Source organism: Tachypleus tridentatus, chromosome 13, assembly GCF_004210375.1.
Source record: "Tachypleus tridentatus isolate NWPU-2018 chromosome 13, ASM421037v1, whole genome shotgun sequence".
In the NCBI taxonomy this organism is placed as follows: Eukaryota; Metazoa; Arthropoda; class Merostomata; order Xiphosura; family Limulidae; genus Tachypleus; species Tachypleus tridentatus.
Window position 1 is genome coordinate 25,007,883 of NC_134837.1, and position 21,204 is coordinate 25,029,086.

Genomic DNA, 21,204 nt, shown 5'->3' on the forward strand with positions numbered 1-21,204 from the left:
AGTTCTGGTGAATGGGCAAATGTAAAAGGATAAGGGCCTATTATCTTGGTTGAGATTAATAGGAAATTGAGTAGAGAAAAGAATGGAGTTTAAACTGATGAAGTGATTAATTTGGTTGTGATGTGGTTACTGATTCTCTCATTCAATTCTGGTGAATGGGCAAATGTAAAATGAGAAGGGCCTATTATCTTGGTTGAGATTAATAGGAAATTGAGTAGAGAAAAGAATGGAGTTTAAACTGATGAACTGATTAATTTGGTTGTGATGTGGTTGGTCAAAAGTTGAGATGTTTGGGGTGACAAAGGTGTTCATGAAATGTTGAGCAAATGCGTTGACTTTATCTGAGTCAGTGCCTGCTCTAGTATTGTTGTATTTGATATCAGGGATGTTGTTGTTTGACTGGTTATTTGCGATGGATTTTACTTTGACCTTTAATGGGTAATGGAGTTGACAGACCTTTGTCCGATAGAGGAAAAAAAGTGGTCAAAAACACAAGGGCTCCTCACCATGTTCTCCTCCTTGTAAATAAAAATGGTCACTCTGAACTGTTGGGTTTTTTATTCATATATAAATGACAATAAGAATTTGATTGATTCTTACCATCCTGTGTGTGTCTCTGCACAGATAAAGTTTCTAAAACCTGCCTATACACTCACCCTTTGGCAGTTTTCTTTGTACAGTAATAACAGGTTGTGTGATGGATGAGTGCATAGTGGTGTGGCACTGCTGCTTGATTTGCATGTGCCCACCGTGTCTTTGCCACTTGATACATCCTTGGTGGTACTGATGTTGATGGGAGGGGTCGTTCAGTATAGCATATGCTTTTGGATCACAACCTACCTCTCTTCAATACTGGTTCCTATACTTATTCTCATGCACCTAGTCAGTTTTTTACTACTATTGATCTTTCTGTCTGCTCCCCTTCACTTTTCTCTTACTTTTCTTGGAGGGTTGACAGTAACCCACAGGGCAGAGATAATTTTTCTATCATTTTGTGAGAGAGTGGCTGTGGTTGAGCTACCTAACCATCATGCCTCAATGGAAGATGGACCAGGCTAATTGGTCTTCTTTCACTGCTCTCTCAGAACAAGATTCTTCCATTGTCTGTAAGCCATTGGTAGATGGTTGCATGGTTGGAGTGACTGCCTGTATTGTCCAGGCCACTGCTCAGTTTATTTCTAAAACCTTGACACATTTCCCACAGTATTCTTGTCCTTGGTGGAATTCTGCATGCCATATGTCAAGGAAAGCTCAATAACAGGCTTGGGATACCTTTTGTAGGTCTCTCACATTTTTAAACCACATCACTTTTCAATGGACTCATGTACATGCTCAAGTCAAATGTCAAAGCCAGAAAGAACCTTAGATTAAAAACACTTATAGCATCTCTTCTACCACCATTTTGAACTTGGATGGGAACAGATTCAAAAGGTTTGTGGGTAGTATACTTCTATCCCACTTTTCGATCTTGCTCTTGGCCAGGAAGTTACTGATTCCCAGAGCATTGCCAGTACTCTCAGCAAAAGCTTTTCTTGTGCATCTAGCACTTTTGCTTCATCCCCTACCTTCTTAGCCATCAAGACACGGGCAGTGATTGCCTTTTCATTTTGGGCTGATTGGTGGGTCTCTTCATCGGTTTCGCAGTACATCAGTTGGACTCAATGATATTCATTATAAGATGCTGTGCCATCTCTCTACTGTTATTCTTTTGTTTTGAACTAAATCTGGCAGGAGAATGTTTTTACTGATGCTTGGTGCCATGCTATTGTAATCCCTTTTCCTAAGCATATGAAGGATGCCAAGATTCCTTCGAACTACTGTCCAATTAATTTGACAAGCTGTCTCTGTAAGATCTAAGAGAGGATGGTTAATGCTCCTCTTGTTTGGTTCCTCAAAACAAATAACCTTCCCTCACGCACTCAGTGTAGGTTCCAACTACAATGTTTCACCATGAACCACCTGATTTGACTTGAAACGTAAATCTTGTTTCTGTATTTTGTGACCTTGAGAAAACTTGTGATGCAAGATGCCATACCTCCATGTTGCAAGACCTCCACTCATACAGGTTGTGTGGCCATTTACCCATTTTTGTAAAACATTTTTTAATGAACTGGTGATTCCAAGTCCATGTAAGTTCAACACTTTTCCATTCTTTTCTACTGGGACTTGGAATCCCTCAGGGCTGTCTTGAGTGTTACACTTTTTTATAATAGAGATTAATGCCATCACTGGACAACTCCCTCCTACCATTGGAAATGGGATCTATGTCAACAACTTCCATTGTTGAACATGAGCTTTTTTGAGCAGCAGCTACAGGCTGCCCTCAATCATTTACTGAAGTGGACTACAGCAAACACTTTTATCTTTTCTCTCTCTAAAACTGTTTGCATGCACGTTTGTCATCCAACGGGATATTTACTCTGATCCTGAACTCCATGTCAATGAAGTTGTGCTTCCTGTGGTTTTTGGGGCTTATCTTTGACAGTAAGCTGACCTTTATTCCACACATCAAGCAGCTATGTGTCAAGTGTACAAGGGCACTGAACATCCTCTGTGTCCTCTCTTCCACTTCTTAGGGAGCAGATTGATGTTCTCTGCTTAAAATCTATTGTGCTTTTATTCAATCAAAACTGGACTATGGGTCTTTGGTCTATAGCTCTGCCAGGACCTTGGCCTTGAATATGTTTGATGAATCTCCTGTATTATACCTTTGCTGTTTGCACTTTACTGTATGCTTCAAAACTTTGATCCTTACCACAGTATCCCACCTGGGGTTGTTGTGTTTTCCTTCCTTATTGGGCCATGCTGATTCAAATAGATGGTCTGTCATTGTTCCTTTTGGTCATTATATCCAGGTACAATTGGATGAATTGGGTCTGCCCTTGGATAACACTACTGTATCCACTGTTCAGCCAATCTTACCATGGCTAATTAATTACCATCCCCAAATGTGACCTTTTTTTGAGTCATCTGAAAAGGTGGATACTCCCAATTGGAAGTATTGCCTTCTATTTGGCGATTATCTTTTGAACTATCCTTCCATTTCTATTTATGTAAATGGTTTGAAATCAGGTTACTCCATGGGCACTGCCATGGTTTATTGTGATGTGACTGTTGCACACAGAATCCTCTCTACATTTTGAGTGTTCACCTCTAAATTGTATGCTATTTCTTTTGGCCTGGATTGCATAGAAGCTATGCAGTAATCAAACTGTACTATTTATAGTGATTCACTTAGCTCTCTATTGGTCCTGGAGTTGCTTCACACTAGTTTTCACTCTTTGATATTCAAAACTAACTGTCCTATTTCTCTCTATCATTTATTTCTATCCAGTTTTTCTGGATACCAGGCCACATTGTTATTTGCAGGAACAAGCTCGCTGACATTGCAGTTAAGTCTGTCTGCTCTGGTACTATTACTGCTGTGCCTGTCTCATACATTGATTACAGTCCTGCATCCAAGACTCAGCTTTGCATCAGTTGGTAGTTGATTTGGAGTGAGCAACATGATAACAATCTTTTCCAGATCAAACCTTCTATTACTCTTTTGACCATCTTACTTCTGTAAGGATCAAAAGGAGGAAGTTGTTTTGGCTTAGCTATGCATTTGTCACAGTTTTTTAACTCATTGGTTTCTTTTATTTGGTACTGATGCACTGATGTGCGGTCTGTATGACAGTCGGGTCACAGTAGAGATGGCACCATTTTAAACATACTTTTACCATGTATTCACCCTTGATGTAGATAGTGTCATTGGTGATGGTGACACTGTCCACCTCAGTTGTGTTTTTAAATTTTTAAGGGCAATTAGTCTTTTTAACTCTGTTTAAAATTTGACTTTGAAAATTGGACTGTTTTTAATGATTTTACTTTTCTAACTTTTTACTGGTTGTTTGATGCAGATAGCCAGTTTGCTTTGCACTAATAAACACAAACCAACCAACCAACTTAAAAAGGTTTTGAGAGCTTTCAGGATTGGACTCACAAACGTCCTTGAGAATTGTTATGGAGATGTAAGAGATCATTCAAAATAAATATTTACATATTTGTATTTTTACAATAGGGATCATGGAAGACTTGGTTTTGCATGTTTTCTTTTTATCAGTCATTGTATATTCTTGTGAATGTTGGTTCCATTATTTACATTTGACATTTACAGTTTCCCATCTTTAGTACCAAAATCTATTTTGATAATTCTGAATGAAATTAATTATTTTTCTTTCTTAATTTGTTATTTTTTCAGAACTTTGCAACAATACAAATTCTTTTGCTAAAAGTGCAGCAATGTTAGGTAACTGTGAAGAGCATACAGCTCTTTCAAGAGCTTTATCTCAGCTTGCTGAAGTGGAAGAAAAGGTGGAACAAGCACATATGAAACAAGTTAACAGTGATTTTTTCCTGTTATCTGAGATGTTAAAGGATTATATTGCACTCATTGGAACTGTAAAGGTAGACTTTTTTGTTTATAACAAAGCTATTACAAAGCTTGCTTCAAACTTGTAACAAAGTTTTTTACATCAAAGTTTCATAGCAGATTTCAAGTATAACTGGTTTTTACCATATTGCTAAAATGAAGTTACTTTTATGGTAAAAAATACTTTTAAAATGTTTTTTTTTCTGGAAATAAACTGAACATCTTCAAACTTAACTTTGAAAATTATGATGTAAATTTTATAAAAATATAAAATGAAATTATAATGATAATTCATTTAATTTGTGAAACTAGTTTTGTTATTGTGTACTTTAATGCATATTTTTGTGAATATTAGTTTTTATTTAATATTAAGATGAGGTCAAAATACTTAACAAGTCAAATCTTTATCCTATCAGAATGACACTAAAAAAAATTAGACTTGCAAATGGTAATTGTTAGTCAAAGTAGACAAATTGTGAATAACCCCTTGTCACATGTAGCTTTCATCTTGCTGTGGTTCATAAAAATTCCAGTTTATAAATAAACACCCCTATACTAATGTCCATTGTGATTATAACTAATCCAAAAGTTGATTAATTATACAAAGGTACCTGACATTCAAGCTACTAACAATGTTAAAAATATTCTCAATATTTTGAGGCACAAAAATTTTCAACAGTAAAGATGATCAGTATTGTGTTATATGACAGTCTTGGACTGTAAATTTTGAAATGACAATTTTTATTCTTTGTTACTGTAATGTCTAATAGTCATTAATCATTTTCTGAATAAACTATAGTAACAATAATAAAAATTATCATTTCAGATATTAGCTGTTTATTTCTTTTCATAAGTGTTATCAATTTATCCTTTATGCCAAAAGACTATATCAAACAGCTAGCATCTGAAATGATTACAAAAGGTTTTTTTTTGTTTTAATTTAGATATCATCATATCTGTTATTTAATGCTAAACACTGCCTGAAAACGAAGGAATCATTGAAAAAGGTTGCATATAATTGAGCAGTATTCTTTACATTATGAAGACCATTTCATCTGGCATCCAGCCAGTTTTTGTACTGTATCATTATTCTTCATTTTGTGAGCTCATCTAAAATTAGTTTTGAATTATGTTTTAACCCTTGAAATAGTTACTTTGTTACACCTGTAGTCTTTGACCTTTTAAAAGCTTTACATTTCTTGCATTGAAAAATCTATGAGCTTTTGAATGCTGTTTTGTTTCTGTAGTTAATCACCTACATTTCTGCAACTATTCTCATATAAAAGTTATTTTTTATCAGGATGTATTTCATCAACGTGTTAAAGTATATCAGACATGGCAACATGCTCAGCAGATGCTTACCAAGAAACGGGAACAAAAGGCTAAGTTGGAGCTTGCTGGAAAGTCAGACAAAATTGCTCAAGCTCATGAAGAAGTGATAGAGGTAGGAAATTGTTATTTATGTATCTATTTTGATGTCCATATATGTATCTCACTGAATGTTTATATTTAAATAACATTCACAGAAAACTCTGTGCTAATGGTCTCCATAGTTCTATAATCTTAGTTGCCAGTTTAATTTTTAGTTTATTGGGAAGGAAAACTGGTCTTTCTTTTGAACAACAGCATAATGCATTGCTTTACTGTGTTTTTACTTAAAGTTTGACAAGTTATACTATTTTTTCTACAACTTGTAATTTTTTATATAATATATAGAACTTGTTGAAATTAATTAAAATTATTTGAAATTTATTTACTGTCTGAGTAGAAGTATAAATGACAACGTTGTTGACCCAAACACTGACCAGTTGGAATTCACTGTCTCATGGTATTTTCGTCTCTCTGTTCATGAATTTATTCAAACTGACTATCCCCATAACTGTGAAAACTATATATTATAATATTTACAATAATTTGTGGTTTACTTTGTGTATCTTAGTGAAATTTCACAATATTTTAGTGAATATTATGAGTCTATTATGTATTCTCACATCAACTCAATGTACTACCCATTTGGATGTCTTTTTTTTTTCAATATGTATCATTTGGGCTTAAATGAATCCCATCTGGCTCCATGCTATGGAACAGGCAGTCCGACTCTCACTCATATCTTCCTCTCCCACTGCATATATGGTTCATTCTCTTTTGGTGATGCTGGCATCACTTGAACCTCTCATTTCTTTGGAACGAGTGCTTGTGAGATCCATTTAGTGTTCTTTGTACAAACAAAGGATCATGAACATTGATCCACAGGACTACTCAGTTTCTTTATTCAAGTTCAACATATTTGATTTCAAGTGGTTTTTAGATTGGAAGAATACTATGATAGGTGTTCCTTTGCCATCACCTTCTTCAGAGATCCTTCTGTTCATAGATGCATTGTTTCACAGATGGGTTGAATATTTTAATGGTGAGAAATTCCAGGATCTATGGATGAATGACAAGGCTTCACTATACATCGATATTTTAGAACTTGCTATTTAAAGGGCAATATCCCAAGATCTGGATTTATTAAGGGAAAAAAAAATCATTATGCTTCACTCCAACAGTTTCACTTTAGTGTCTCACATTTCCCATCAAGGGGGCACTTGATCCAAATCTCTGTGTTTTCAAACATTAGATCTCCTTTATTAGACTTACTCCCATCATATCTACTAGCTTGCCATGTTTCAGGGGTGATTAATTTGGTATTAGATCAATGCTGACAGAATGGTTGCTACTTCTCAAGGTTTTCTGTTCAATTTGTTCTCGGTTTGGAACACTGATGATTGATGTGTTTGCCACTCATTGGAATACTCAACTAACAATGCTTTGGTCTCTGGTACCTCATCTTTGGCCATTGGTGATAGATGCATTAAGTCAGGACTAGATAGGATTGCACCTCTATGCCTTCCCACAAATTTATCTGTTATCCAGAGTTCTAGTTATGATTCATTCAATGTCTTGTTATGTTATGTTGGTAGTCTGGCTAAACACTGGTTTTTCCATTTCTACAGTACTGCTAGGAGTGCTCACTTCTTCCACTTTCTCTTTGGCCTTCTCTGTTGAAGCAGCCATGATCCAACATTATACACCCAGCAGTCTCAAAGCTAAGGCTTTATGCATAGAAGTTATGTGCTCCTTCACATGGCATCAGGAATTAACTTTTTAGGTTACCACGTATCTGTTTCAGTCTCTGCATTGTCACACAGTGGACATTTACCAACAGAAATGACACATGTTGACAATGATGTAGTGCGAAGAGGTTGAACCCACTGTATCCAGAAGTGCTAACCATAGATTGGTTTTTGACCTGGCTCTTTGATAAAGGTTTAGCACCCTCTACAATTAATTTAATGACTATCTTTAGACACTTACTGAGACAGAAATTATTTGAGCCCCCAGCACTTTCTGTTCTCAAATCTTTTTGGATCCTTTGACTCAAAAGACTGTTTCAATTACATATGTGGGATGTTAAGATGATATTACATGCTCTTTCTTAACATCTGTTCGAGTCCTTAGCCTCATGTATCATGTGTTGTCTTTCCCTCAAGGTTTATTTTTTGTTGCTGCTCGCCTGTAGATTTCACTAGTTAGAGTTGTTTGTGCTGCGTGTACACAGGATGCTTTATTGGTAACAGGTAACAGGTAAGTACAAATACACTGAGAAAAACACAAAAACTTACACTTCTCGTACAGTCGCAGTGATGAAATAATAATCAGTGATGACGAGAAACCCACTTGTTGAGAAATTTATATGCAAAAACGGCTCGTTTGGGCTGAGAAAACACTTTACATAGAAGAGTTTAACAACGTTTCGACCTTCTTCGGTCATCGTCAGGTTCACAAAGAAAGAGGTAACTGACCGGAAGCTGACCACATGTTTGAAAGGGGTTGTGTAACTGTGTGTCGAAATGTAGAGGGCGGTATTAGATGTTTGAATATATAATTTTATTTATTATATTAATATAGGTATAAAGCATGCTCCTTTATATTGGTTTATTTTGGGTTTAAGTTGTTGTATAAGTAAGGCTTCTTTAATTTTACGTTTGTTTATGTTTGTTTCTTTATTTAGTATTTGAGTGTTTTCTATGGTTATGTTGTGTTTATTTGACTTGCAGTGTTCAAAACGTGTGAAGGTGACTTTTATGTTCTTTGAATCTGGTTTCCATTTTTCTACTTGTTTCTCCAATATAGAAGTCGTGGCAGTTATCACATTGTATTTTATAAATAATGTTGGTGTGGTGTTTGTCAGTGTAGTTTTACATAGTATAGACCTCAGTTTTGTGCGGGTTTTGAATAAATTTGGTATTAATTGGAATGTCATATTTTGTAACTAATTTTGCCAAATGTTGGTTATTTGTTTGCTGATGTCGGAATATATGGTATACAGCAGTATATGGTTTCATGGTTTTTTGATTCGTGAGCTGTATTTACTTTAGTTGGTTGATTTTGCTTTCTGTCTAGGTGTGTGCGTATAATGTTTTCTACGGTTTGTGGAGGAAACTTATTGATGTTGGTGAAGTATTGTTTTATTTTGTCTAATTCATCGTTAATTTTATCTGGTGAGCATAGTTTTATGGCTGTGTTTATTTGGTTTCTTAGTATGTTGAGTTTTTGTTTTGTTTCATGTGCTGAGTCCCAAGGAATGTATAGTCCAGTATGGGTGATTTTTGGTGGATTTCTGTTTGAAATTGTGTATCAGTTCTTGTAATTTTGAGGTTAAGAAATGATATTTGATTGTTTTCTTCCTGTTCACATGTGAAGTTGATGTTGGGATGTATAGAGTTAATGTGATTGAAAAAATTAAGTATGTGTTCTGTAGATTTGAATCCCGCAACCGTGTCATCTACATATCTATACCAGTATAGTGGTGGATGTAATGCTGTGTTAATTGCTTGTGTCATAAAAATATTGGCTAGAACTGGTGATACTGGGTTGCCCATGCTTAGGCCGTTTGTTTGTATATAGTTTTGGTTGTTGAACATGAAGTTTGTCTTTATCGTGGTGAATTCTATGAGGGTTGCTAACTGGTTACTGGGAATTTCTATAGTTGGGTTAGGGTCTCGGATATAGAGTTCTAAGGCTATCTTGCAGGCTTCAGTGGTTGGAACTTCTGTAAAGAGGGATATAACATCGAAACTGGCCATTAAGGCTTTATGATTAAGTTGATTTAGATTAGACTTGAAATTAAAAGAGTCTTTGATAAATGAGCTGGCTGATGTTACATATTTGGAGAATGCCCATGCTATGTATTTACCAAGGTTGTAATTAAACGATTCATATGTGGACATTATTGGTCGTAATGGACAATCTGGTTTATGAGGTTTGGGGATGCGTATATTTGCGGTGTGCGTGAGTCGGTTTTACGTGAGGTAGGAATAAAGTGTTTGTGAAATTGTGTTGGCTTTTTTCATTTGTTGGATTTGTGTGTATTGGTTTAAATTTGTTCGTGTCTGATAGGATGTTATTCATTTTTGGATGTATTCATTCTGTGTTCATTATGACTATAGCGTTACCTTTATCTGCTTTTAGAATTTTTATGTTTTTGTCTTGTTTTAGGTTTTTAATGCAATTAATGTCTCTTTTTGTAAGGTTGTTTTTCAGTTTTCTGTTTTGTGAAATTATGTTGATGGTTTTGTGAGAAAATTCTTTGAGAAAATCGTTTAAGATGTTGTTTTTAGGTGTTTCTGGAAAATATAAATTTGTAATTTTACCTGGGAAGGTTGGCTGTTGGATGTCAATAAAATTATCTAAGTTGTCTTCTTTCTGTTGGTTGTTTTTGGTTGTTTCCTTGTTTTTGTTCTCTGTAGAAAGTATCACAAGTCTCCTGGCTAGGTCTTCTAAACATGTTTTGATTTCTATGGTTGGAATGTACCTAGGTGCTATAGCAGTTGAGTCCTTTGTTAAGTAGATGTATCTCGTCTGTGTTTAATTGACTGGTCGGATCTGTTAATTATGAGGTTAGTCAACGGTTTGTCGTTTTGGTGTCTTTTCTGTTGTTTGCATCTTAGTTTTTCTAGTTTTTTGTTGTGGCAGATCTTTTGTCTCTGTTGTTTTAGTATTGATTTGATTTATGTTTCGTTGTATAAGTCCCAGAATCTCTGGTTTAATGCAGCATGCCAGTTGATGGTCTAGATTCATTTTTTGTTTTGTAAGTCATGTAGTTCTTTGTATTTTGTGTTCAACATGGCTTTCAGTAGTTTTTTCTGTAAATTTTGGATAATGTTTGTGTATGTATTAAAATTTTTTGAAAGTTTTACCTTTACAAAATTAGGGGTTAGTTGTTCTTTTCTATATTGGAGAAACAAGTAGAAAAATGGAAACCAGATTCAAAGAACATAAAAAGTCACCTTCACACGTTTTCGAACACTGCAAGTCAAATAAACACAACATAACCATAGAAAACACTCAAATACTAAATAAAGAAACAAACATAAACAAACGTAAAATTAAAGAAGCCTTACTTATACAACAACTTAAACCCAAAATAAACCAATATAAAGGAACGCCTTTATACCTATATTAATATAATAAATAAAATTATATATTCAAACATCTAATACCGCCCTCTACATTTCGACACACAGTTACACAACCCCTTTCAAACATGTGGTCAGCTTCCGGTCAGTTACCTCTTTCTTTGTGAACCTGACGATGACCGAAGAAGGTCGAAACGTTGTTCGCTCTTCTATGTAAAGTGTTTTCTCAGCCCAAACGAGCCGTTTTTGCATATAAATTTCTCAACAAGTGGGTTTCTCGTCATCACTGATTATTATTTCATCACGGCGACTGTACGAGAAGTGTAAGGATGCTTTATTATTCTAGCTACATCCTCCTTACAGATCCACCTTACATAAGACACTGGAAGCCAGAGAAGGGGATAAATCTTTTTCCCCAGTTCATCTGACTGCTACTTCTTACCTTTGTGACTGATTGTGTCCAGATTATTTGTTATGTTGCCAGCTCTAATACCTTTTGAGGTGCTAGACAACAAGTTTTTTATTCATTAGGATCCTTCAGTTTTCCAGGATTTATCTCCAGTTACCTTAATGAGTTTGGTATATAAATTGATCCTTATTACTTATCCTGGGCTATATTTGGAAGCAAGAAGACTTCTATGAGTTAAATGTCATCAGATTTGTCATATTTCTATGTTCTTAACAGCCCAATTGAATCATCTGCTGAAGGGCATTGTATGTCTGATATGTGGACCTCCCACAATACTTTTTTCTCATCATTTGCAGTATCTTTCTCTGATGGTTTTAGACAACCTCTTGTTGCTATCTGAACCACATTTACTAGATTATAAGGTGTGAGTTACGTCATTAGTAATTTTGTCTCTTTTTTTTACATTCCAGAATTCCATTCTATGAAAAGTATTTCCCAGACAAGTGTGCTTTTTACCAAACCAAATTTGCATTAGCAACCATTAACACAATATACTTTATCCAGATTGCAACAAGTTATATAAAAACAAGGTGTAGCAAAAGACCACCAAGAAGCAAACCAGATGGTATTATTTTGTAGTGCTGGACTACCACTCATGCACTCTAATGAGTAAAGCATAAAGGGAACTTGCTTGTCTTTGCTCATCATTGGATTGAATAAAAAAATTAGAGAACTTAGCTCACTTATTGTGCTGTTTCAAGAGCATTATTCCTCAGGACTCCCCAGTTTGCATTTCCACCATTACCCATATTCTATTAGTGGAGGTAAGGGAGTCCTTACCACACTGGGTTTCCCATCACTGGTTATTCCTCCAGAATGCTTAAGTGAATTTCCTTCACTCTTGGAGAAAAGAGAGAGTTTGGGGGCCCTCCTAACCAGGAAGGGTCGTTAATGTTGTTTTTTTTTTTTACCCCAGATGTTGATAGGAGAGGCACTAGCCTACAAGGGAGTCTAATTTTTAGGTTTAATGTTTGGCTATCCAATTGGGTTGAGCATGGCCTTTCTATTTGATGAATATTTCTTGAGTATATTGTTGATCTAAGAGGGTCCATTGTTTTCTTATAATTCTAAATGTTGTATGTTTCCATCCTCAGTCCTTGTTGAGCACAGTTTGTTCTGTCTTTGCACTAATTCCGAGGACAACTGGAATCTACCTTGGCAAATGAGGATGAGTGTTCATAATTTCAGAATGGATGAAATCTGTTTACTTTGGTTGAGTATGGCGTATAGGATCTCATCGTTTTGATTTTGGGGTGTTGATTTTTGGACTTCTTCAGGTACAGGAGAGGGTTTGTCTGTTTCATTGTAACTTACCTTCTCGTCATGATTCCAGTAGCTTGGAACACATCTCTTTATAGCCACAGGTTGGGATTGATTCATAAGTTTATAGATTGCAATCCAAGTGATCTATCCTTCAAAATGGGATTTAGGGCCCATAGCTCTCCTATAGTTCCAACTTTAAGCTACCTGGTTGATACCTTGCCAGTAATGGTAACAGATTATACCAAATTTTACCTGCAATGCATAACATGGGTTCCAGGTGAAGAGCATACCTGTTCCAGATGTAGTGTGGTTTCCCTACAAGGATGCTAATCTTTTGTTGGTATGACCATAATTTACACAAATGCATTTGGTAATGATAATGCCCTCACCAGCTCCTCCACCTTATCACTATGGAATTACAGCTGTAGTGTCAGAGGAGGTAAGTATGTTTTGAAAATTAACATTTTCTTAAATTGAAAATGTATTTCCAGTAATACTTACCTATTCTTGTACCCTTCCTCCCCACTAAGAGCTGGTACTGGGAGCTGAAGAATGAGCCAGTTTTGAAAGGTGATAATATTATCTGAATGAGGTACTTATATGTACAATACTGGGATAAAGGGTGCATTAACATAAGTGGAAAGTGTCAAGAAACAAATACTATTAAGGGCAATAAAGTGTAAAATAAAAGACTGGAGCAAGAGAGAAAAAAATCAGAATGATGCTCAGATGGACAAAGGAAGGAAGCTCTAGCAGCAGTGTAAGAAGAGGTAAATATTATTGGAATACATTTTCAATTTAAGAAAGTGTTAACTTTTATCTTACAGTTTGTTTTATTTCTGTGACACTATTTTTCTCTTACTTTCTCTACCCTAGTACAGATGGTACCAAATTCAACATTGTACAGAGAAATAAAAAGTTGAAAATATTGAAGGGAAATGAATACTTGCATTTGTTTCCTCTGCATTTACTGCAAAACTTATCAGACATTTCTAAAGTACTTGTTTTAGTAGATTCAACCATCAACCTTTCAATATTTGCTTCCTTTTAATTTTATGGCTTCATTTCTGTACTTTGTATCACAAGAACAGTAATAGCTTCTGTAAAAAGTCTGTAACCTTAGTTGAAGCCCATTGAGCTGTTTCCCCAGTAACTGATGTAAACATTAGGGTCATATTACCCAAAAGCTCTTGCTTGTAAAAGTTTAGGCATTTTAATTTTGTGAAGTTTGGATAAACTAAGTGGAGAAGTTTCTAATTTTTACAGTTTAGTTACTTTTTAAAATTCCATATAATATTGAATAAGGTATATACATGAAAACAAAGATTTGTAGTACTTATTGTATAATTGAAGATGTTTGCATTTCAGAAAAATTGAAAATGCTTTTTCACCAGCCTAGTGAAATTTCACAAATTTGGGTTTCCAAAAATATTTCATGTAGCTTTCAATTATGCATTTTAGAACACAAAATATATCAGTGACTAGAAGAGAATGTACCAAAATAACTATAATTTATCTGGCTTTTTATGAAAAATATATATGAATTTTAAAAATTTCTTAATGATTTCAAACAACAAAATATAACCACCAACCAAAACATTTTGCTAACTAATGTTTAAGGGTAGAAAGCTAAATGGCAACTCCTAATATTTGTATAGATGAAAATGAGCTGTTTTTATTAGTTAGAAATAAGTCCATCAGCCATGTAGAGTAGATTAATAAACAGTCTTGAACATCAGAGAAAAAGAGGGGAGAAGATTCTTTGATAGTTTGACAAATTTACTGATGGCTTCAGAAAATAAAGAAGGCAGGAGTTCAACTTTTAGAATTTGTGTATAATTATGTATCATTGTGTTTCTTATTGATTGGAAATGGTAGAAGCCTATTACTAAAATAAGAAAATTCTGATTTTAAGATTTTAGAGTTCAGATACGTGGCATGCCATGGAAAAATGAATATTTAAAGTTTTTCAGATATTTCTTTTTGAAATTTGAAAGTAAAACTTAGAAAATATAAGAATTGATAATAGATTTGTTTAATTAAGTTTTAGGCGTAATGCTATGAAAAGTCATGGCACGTTGAAAAGAACCAGGTTTCGATACAAAGGATTAATTGCATTATATTTAAATATTAGTTACTGATACAAAAGTTAGGTGTAATTGGTGATTTTTATGCGAGTTATGTGTCATTTAATAGCTTTAGATGACAGCAGTTTAAATATGATGACCTTGTTTTTTTTCTTCCCTGTATCTATATATCTTAAAACATTAATACTTTTTCTCAGTAATCAGTAATTATATTTTTTAATCCTCATTTAACCATAATTATGTAACAATAATTTAATACACGTTCTATGATACGTTCAGTTTAAACTTTTTTCTGGTATGTGATATAAATAGGCTACGAGAAGAAAAATATAGAGTGTAGTTTAAATTTTGGGAGTTAGGCTGCACAAGTTTCTGTGTTCCGTCATCTCTAACGCAGTACAGTTTCAAAATAAATGTGTGGATACTCGGCTCTGTAATTAAGTCAACACGTTATCGTTCAGTAGTACTATGTACATGTAATCATTAATGTAAAACTTTTTTTCAAGTCACTTTTATATCAGATATTAAAAATTCAAAATATTCTTTAGGATTGAAACAAACTACAACTTAAATTTCATTTTATAGTTAAGAATATCATTGTACTAGATGACTTAAACTTTGTCCTACTGTACATCAGTTGTTTACTGTATTCTGTACAATGTGCAGTGAACAGGTACATCAGTTAGAATGAAATAATGTGTTTCAACCATTCTAATTTATTTGCACTTTTACTTGTAATTTTAATATTAAACATCATCAGCTTGTAATTGTTGTTACTTTTTAATAGTACTAATTAAGTTGAATATTATCATATAAATCATTTGGTTCTAAAGTAAAAAAATTCTCACATCAGTAAAATTTTATGATGTTAAATGTTTCAATGTATTATTATAATTAAGTACATTTTTCCATTGCATACTTCTGTTGACACTGTAGATATTTTTTGATTTCCAGGGTTTCTACTTTTTCTACTAAAGAGGTCAACAAGACCTCTTTCAACTCTGCTGTATGGTATTTGTCAACAGCTGGGAGAAGGGTCACTCAGTCAAGGCTATTTGTGACGTGATCTTTTGTGCAATAGAGACACATATCCTGGTGTGGCATTTTTATATGACCCAGGAACAACTGGCAAGAATTTACATTTGCTTTTTCCGGGCTCCTTCTTTTACTAGGTTATCCTCAACAGAGGATCATTTTGAGCAGCCTGTTTTTTTTTCAGTTGATTACTAGAGTTTGTAGGGTTTTGGGAGTTTCTCCTATTGTGTTTGACTCTACTCTCTCCATGTTAGCAGAAAGGACATCAGGTGATTACTTGGTGTTTCCTCCTCCTCCTGATATTGTTTATAGTCTATGTTATGTGATGGGATAACTATGGCTTGTTCCCAACATTTATCAGATCAGCATACTTTGTTTTATCACTGCCAGGAAGAAGACTATTTTAATTCTTAATCAGTGGACTCCCTTTTTGTACCTATGGGGGGGGGGTCTGGATTGGAACCTGTGATCATCTTAAATATATCACAGTTTGCTTGGATTCATTTTGCATTCACGATTATTTGTCTTCAATCCAACTTTTACCCGAAACTTATCAGTGTTCCCCTTAGCAATATGAGAAACTGGAGCAACCATTTTCAGTACTTACATGAATAAAGTATTGAGAAATAGCTATAGTGTCAGCACAGGTAAGTATTACTGGAACTACATTTTCAGCTTAGGAAAATGTTAAATTTTTATGAAGTAAGTGAAAAATGTCTGTTACTTGAAGAATATATTTTGAATAATTTATTTCTTCAAATATAATTTATAAAAAATATCTTTAAGAATGTATATTTTTGTTACAATTATTTGTATAATAAAACATCATTTGTAGAAGACAATAAAGGCATGTAGAAGATGCATCGAGTACTGGTGTATGATTATATTGTTGGGAAGTGATCCAGTTACCACTAGTTCCTGATTAAAGAAGTACACATATTTATGGCTAATTAGTCAATCCATGACATCTATTTTCCATTCCATATGTTAGGATAATTTTTATAGAACTGAAAAGTGTAATTGTGGAGTCTTTTTTTCCTCTTTGATCTCAAAATGTTTGTGAAAGGTGACTGTGTTGAATTTTGATGCGTATTTTTATAGTTATAACTATTTGGCATTCCTGTAAGAAATTACATTGCTTGAATGTAACATTTTTCATACTACTTTTATTAGCAATGGTATTTCAATCACTTTTTTTTTATTTCCTTGCTAGTCTCTGACCAAGATGTGACTGCAATAGTAACATCATGTGAAATTGTCATGTTTTGAATCATTAATCCAACTGATTGATGAATTATAAAACATATGGAAATGAATAGGTCTCAAATATGATAAAAGTTGTTTAATTGCATTTTTTTCTTTCAAATTTCTCATAATTTGTGTGTCATGGATTCAAAAGCAGAGACATGGAGAAATAGTATTTCAGATCTGTCTTTTGTCTGCCACAAGTCACTACCCAAGAGACCTTTCTTCAACATCGTAACTCATCAGTTGTGCTGAACAAAATCACCGGACCATATTCTACTGCTGTTATTTCTGTTAAAAGGGCAATTCTAATAAACGTTATTTGTGTGAATAAGCCAAACCAACCTCCAGTTACGGAATATATACTTCATTTTTAGTTTTTGTTAACCACTGGGGATGGTTGTAAGATTTATAGTTTAAAAATATGTTTTTTATTTGTATGCTCAGCGAATGTGTTGTAAAATAACCTTATCAAAATATCAACATCCTTGGTGGCCTAAATCACTAGTTTTCTTATTTAGAATAATTAAATAAAGGTATCAAAACTTGTAATTCCATTCAATTGATTAAAACACAATAATTAAGTATGTTTAAATTCCTCTATTCAAAATTTACTATTAATTTTATAAGCATTATATTTATGTAGTTCAATAAATTATGTAAACGAAATTGTTATTAAGTGTGTGTTTGATTTAGTTGGTCTTTATCAATAACTAAGCTATAAATAAAATATTTATGGTTATTGATTAATTTTTAGTATAAGAAAGAACTATTATAATTCCTAAAGCTGTAATAGAAATAACTGATTTAATACTTGATAGTAAAACTTACTTCTTTAATTGTATTGAAATTTAAGTTGTAAAATGGAAGCTGATTCTTAATGTGCTTGTTGCTATTATATAAGTAGAGAGCAAGATTCATTGTACCAATAAAAGAGTCATTGTTCAATATATTCCTTTTTAACACTTTTATGGATTGAGATTTAAGTCTAATTAGTGCAGTCACAAATTAATATTTCAAATTTCTTCTCTTGCAGTATTTGAAATATATCTTATGAATTTTGAGTACTTGATTATCTTAACTTCACTGGGGTTTGGTATATTAATATTATTTTTATTAAGCTTTAGGATGAATTTTATAAACAATGGTGCTAAGTTTCGGTGTTACTTTATTCTCTTTGAAGCTTTTGTATTATATTTATAAATATTATCTTTGCTAGGCTTTTGGATTAGATGCCAAAAATTTGTATTTATAAAACTGGAACTAACTGTATGTCTGTTCTGATTGACTGGATGTGGCATAGTGGCTAGCATGTTGGATGGTGAATCAAAGGTTTTAGGGTTTGAGATGTATGAATGCACTCACACTTTTTGCTCTGATTACATTATAAAAGTGGCAGTCAGCCCTGTTACCAAAGAACTAGAGAAAATTAAACCTTTTTGTAATACTGGTTCTCTGCCTTTTGTGTGTTTAGTTGTTAAAAAGTAGAGATGGTTATACTTAAACTGTTATCATAGAAGAGGTTTCTCTCTTTTATTTAGCCAGAACTATTGTCAAAATTTACAAGCCACTATGATGCTTGAAAATTAAAAAAAACAACAAAATTAACTGTGAAAAACAGTTGCCAGACCCTGATTATGGCTTCAAAATATTTTCAGTCTTTGACATTCCCTTTCTATGCCATATGTCATATTTTGATTGGTTTAAAGGGACATATAATCCTTTCAAATCATTTGAAAATAAAATTCTTACAGAAGTTCAGTTTTAACAGTGCTTCCATGGGTTAACCACCCAGGATTATGCACAGCATATTTTTTTCAAGTCATTTTGGATCATTTGTTTATTGGTTAACACTTTTATCAAAACCTGATTGGGCAAATATCAGGTGATTGCCATACCATTTGTGAAAACAAGATACACAGCTGGCCACAAAACAGATACCAACAATTGGTGAGTAAGTGTACTGATCTTATATTGATAAATCAATGTTAATATACAAAGAGAAGAAAATGGCTTGTAAATGCAAAGTGCATATGATTGGTACTTGTGAGAAATGCCCTTGATGTCATGATACAGTGGTTTATACCCAAGACCAAAATGGCATGAAAAACAAGTGAGAAACAACTACAGAGCAAATTAAAGGCACAAAGAAAGTAAAATGGAAGGATTGATTATGCTATTCCACTGGAGAGTGATGAAACTGAAATATCTAGCTGTACTTCTTAGGATCCCTTGGACTTTATGATGCCTAAGAAATGATGCAGATTATCCAAGAAAAGCAAGATGTTAATGTAGTTCTCCAACAGAGCATGGGAATGATGTCTCTTCAACTCGACAATTCTTTGGTGTTGAATCCAAAACGACATCAAACTTTCTAAATGAAAAAGCTCGATGAAAGGCATCAGGTTTCATTGCTCTTGACAAGAACAATTGACTGCATGCTTTCTACATGACTGTATTAAAGATTCTTTGCACCATGTTACTCCATGTTACAATAAACTATACTTGTTCTTAGCCAAGAGGCCGAGCAGGTAAATCAACGACACAACACCACAAATACCTCTTCTAAGTTTTCTACTGTGTATTATGGGAGTCAAAAACTTGCAATAGCATCACTAAATCTGCAGCTTATATCATAAGACTTTCTGTTGAATTTTAGTTTAATCTAACAATGCTAAAAGTAAAGTTTTAGCTCATTTGGGAATAGTGTTATAAATTAAGATCTGCCATACACCTCAAATCCTGGATGCCTGGTTTGTGGAAGCACTGTTAAAATTTGTATTTGTAGAACATTTATTAACATTTTTGAGTAAAACAAACCAAACTGCTAACCTTAATTTTGATTTCCTGCAATTGTAATTTTTATTTGGGGAATGGAAGTATAATTTGTCATATGGTCTTTGCATGTGTTCAGTGCTTTTCTCTAACTTGAATATGTTGAAAATAGTGATTTTTGGAATTAGTGGTGCCATAAACAGAAATTCAGCTAGTTGTATTTTGTTTTACATTTCACACATTTTTAAAGTTAACAAAATCATGAGTATATCATATAAAAGCCTTAGCAGTTTTAACACTCTATTTTCCATAGAACTAACTCATTTTCTTCATATAATGATATAAATTTTTAAATGCTTAGTTTTTTGGTTGGAAGCCTCTATCACATTTGTGTTTTGCATGCTATGTAAAGATAGTAAATTAGTTTTAATGGTTCCATACTTATTTTTTGTTAAAATACTTTAAAATCTGCCTTTTTTATTTTACAAAAATTTCCTTGAAAGTAGAAACTAAAAGGATTTACATTAAACTTCACTCTGGCATGAGCTGAGGTGTTAGCATGGTACTAAGATAAATACTTTTAATTCATGTTAGTTTTAATAATAAATATTTTATTGTTCTTTCAACAAAGCAAGTTAGTGTGTGACACCATGAGGCCTGTGAATCTTCTTTTTTTTGGGGAGGGGGTTGTATTTCTAAAATGTTACTACTTTCTTTCACCCCAAACATATTCTGTCTCCTTTGGGAACCTAGACTTCCTTGAAAGCTCATTCTTCTGGGTGGGGCACATGTTATCCCTTTAGTGAATGCTTATCAACCAGTGGAACTTCTCCCACAATCCCTTAGATTAGGGTCAATCTTGCATGGTGGCTTAACAGACAAATGACCATGGTGGGGATTCTATTTGTCCACCTCATTCTGATACTCATTTGATCACAGCTGTTTTCTTGATAGATTGGAAAGCTTTCCTCAAATCCAGGGAGATTTCAGGGCAATGGCTAATTGTGTACATTCCATATCAACCTTGAACTTTTGGCTGTTTATCAAGCTATGTCTTATTTCCTTCAGCTTTTTCAGGAGTGGGCAATTATGGTTCACTCTGACAATTCCACTGTCATCAGCTATGTCACCATCCAAGAAAAGCCAAGTCCTGATCTTTGTGTTTTTGGACACTTAACTTTCTGGCCCATGATTCAATTTAACCATCTTAGTATGTCACGTTCCTAGAATTATGAATCTAGTTACTGACCACTTGTGTCGTCCCAACCAAGTTCTACCTACGGAATGGTCCCTCTTTAAGTATTTCAGTGGGTGTGTTTTTGCCTAGAAGCACCATATATAGATGCATTTGCCATTCACTGGAATGGTAAACTGCATTCCTTTTGGTCTCTTGTTTCACACCCCTCATCTCTGGGGTTGGATGCATTCAATCAGGATTGGAAGCTCCTTCATCTA

At 33.9% G+C, this 21,204-nt stretch overlaps 1 protein-coding gene across 2 annotated transcripts in view; it reads left to right on the forward strand.

The window, feature by feature from the left end:
- The window catches only part of LOC143236710 (sorting nexin-2-like), a 73,102-nt gene that overhangs the window by 47,397 nt on the left and 4,501 nt on the right, over positions 1-21,204 (forward strand). For both annotated transcript variants that reach the window (XM_076475129.1, XM_076475130.1), the window contains 2 exons: positions 4,244-4,449; positions 5,715-5,858. In XM_076475129.1, the coding sequence (XP_076331244.1) occupies positions 4,244-4,449; positions 5,715-5,858 (350 nt within the window). The remainder of the gene's footprint in view (positions 1-4,243; positions 4,450-5,714; positions 5,859-21,204) is intronic.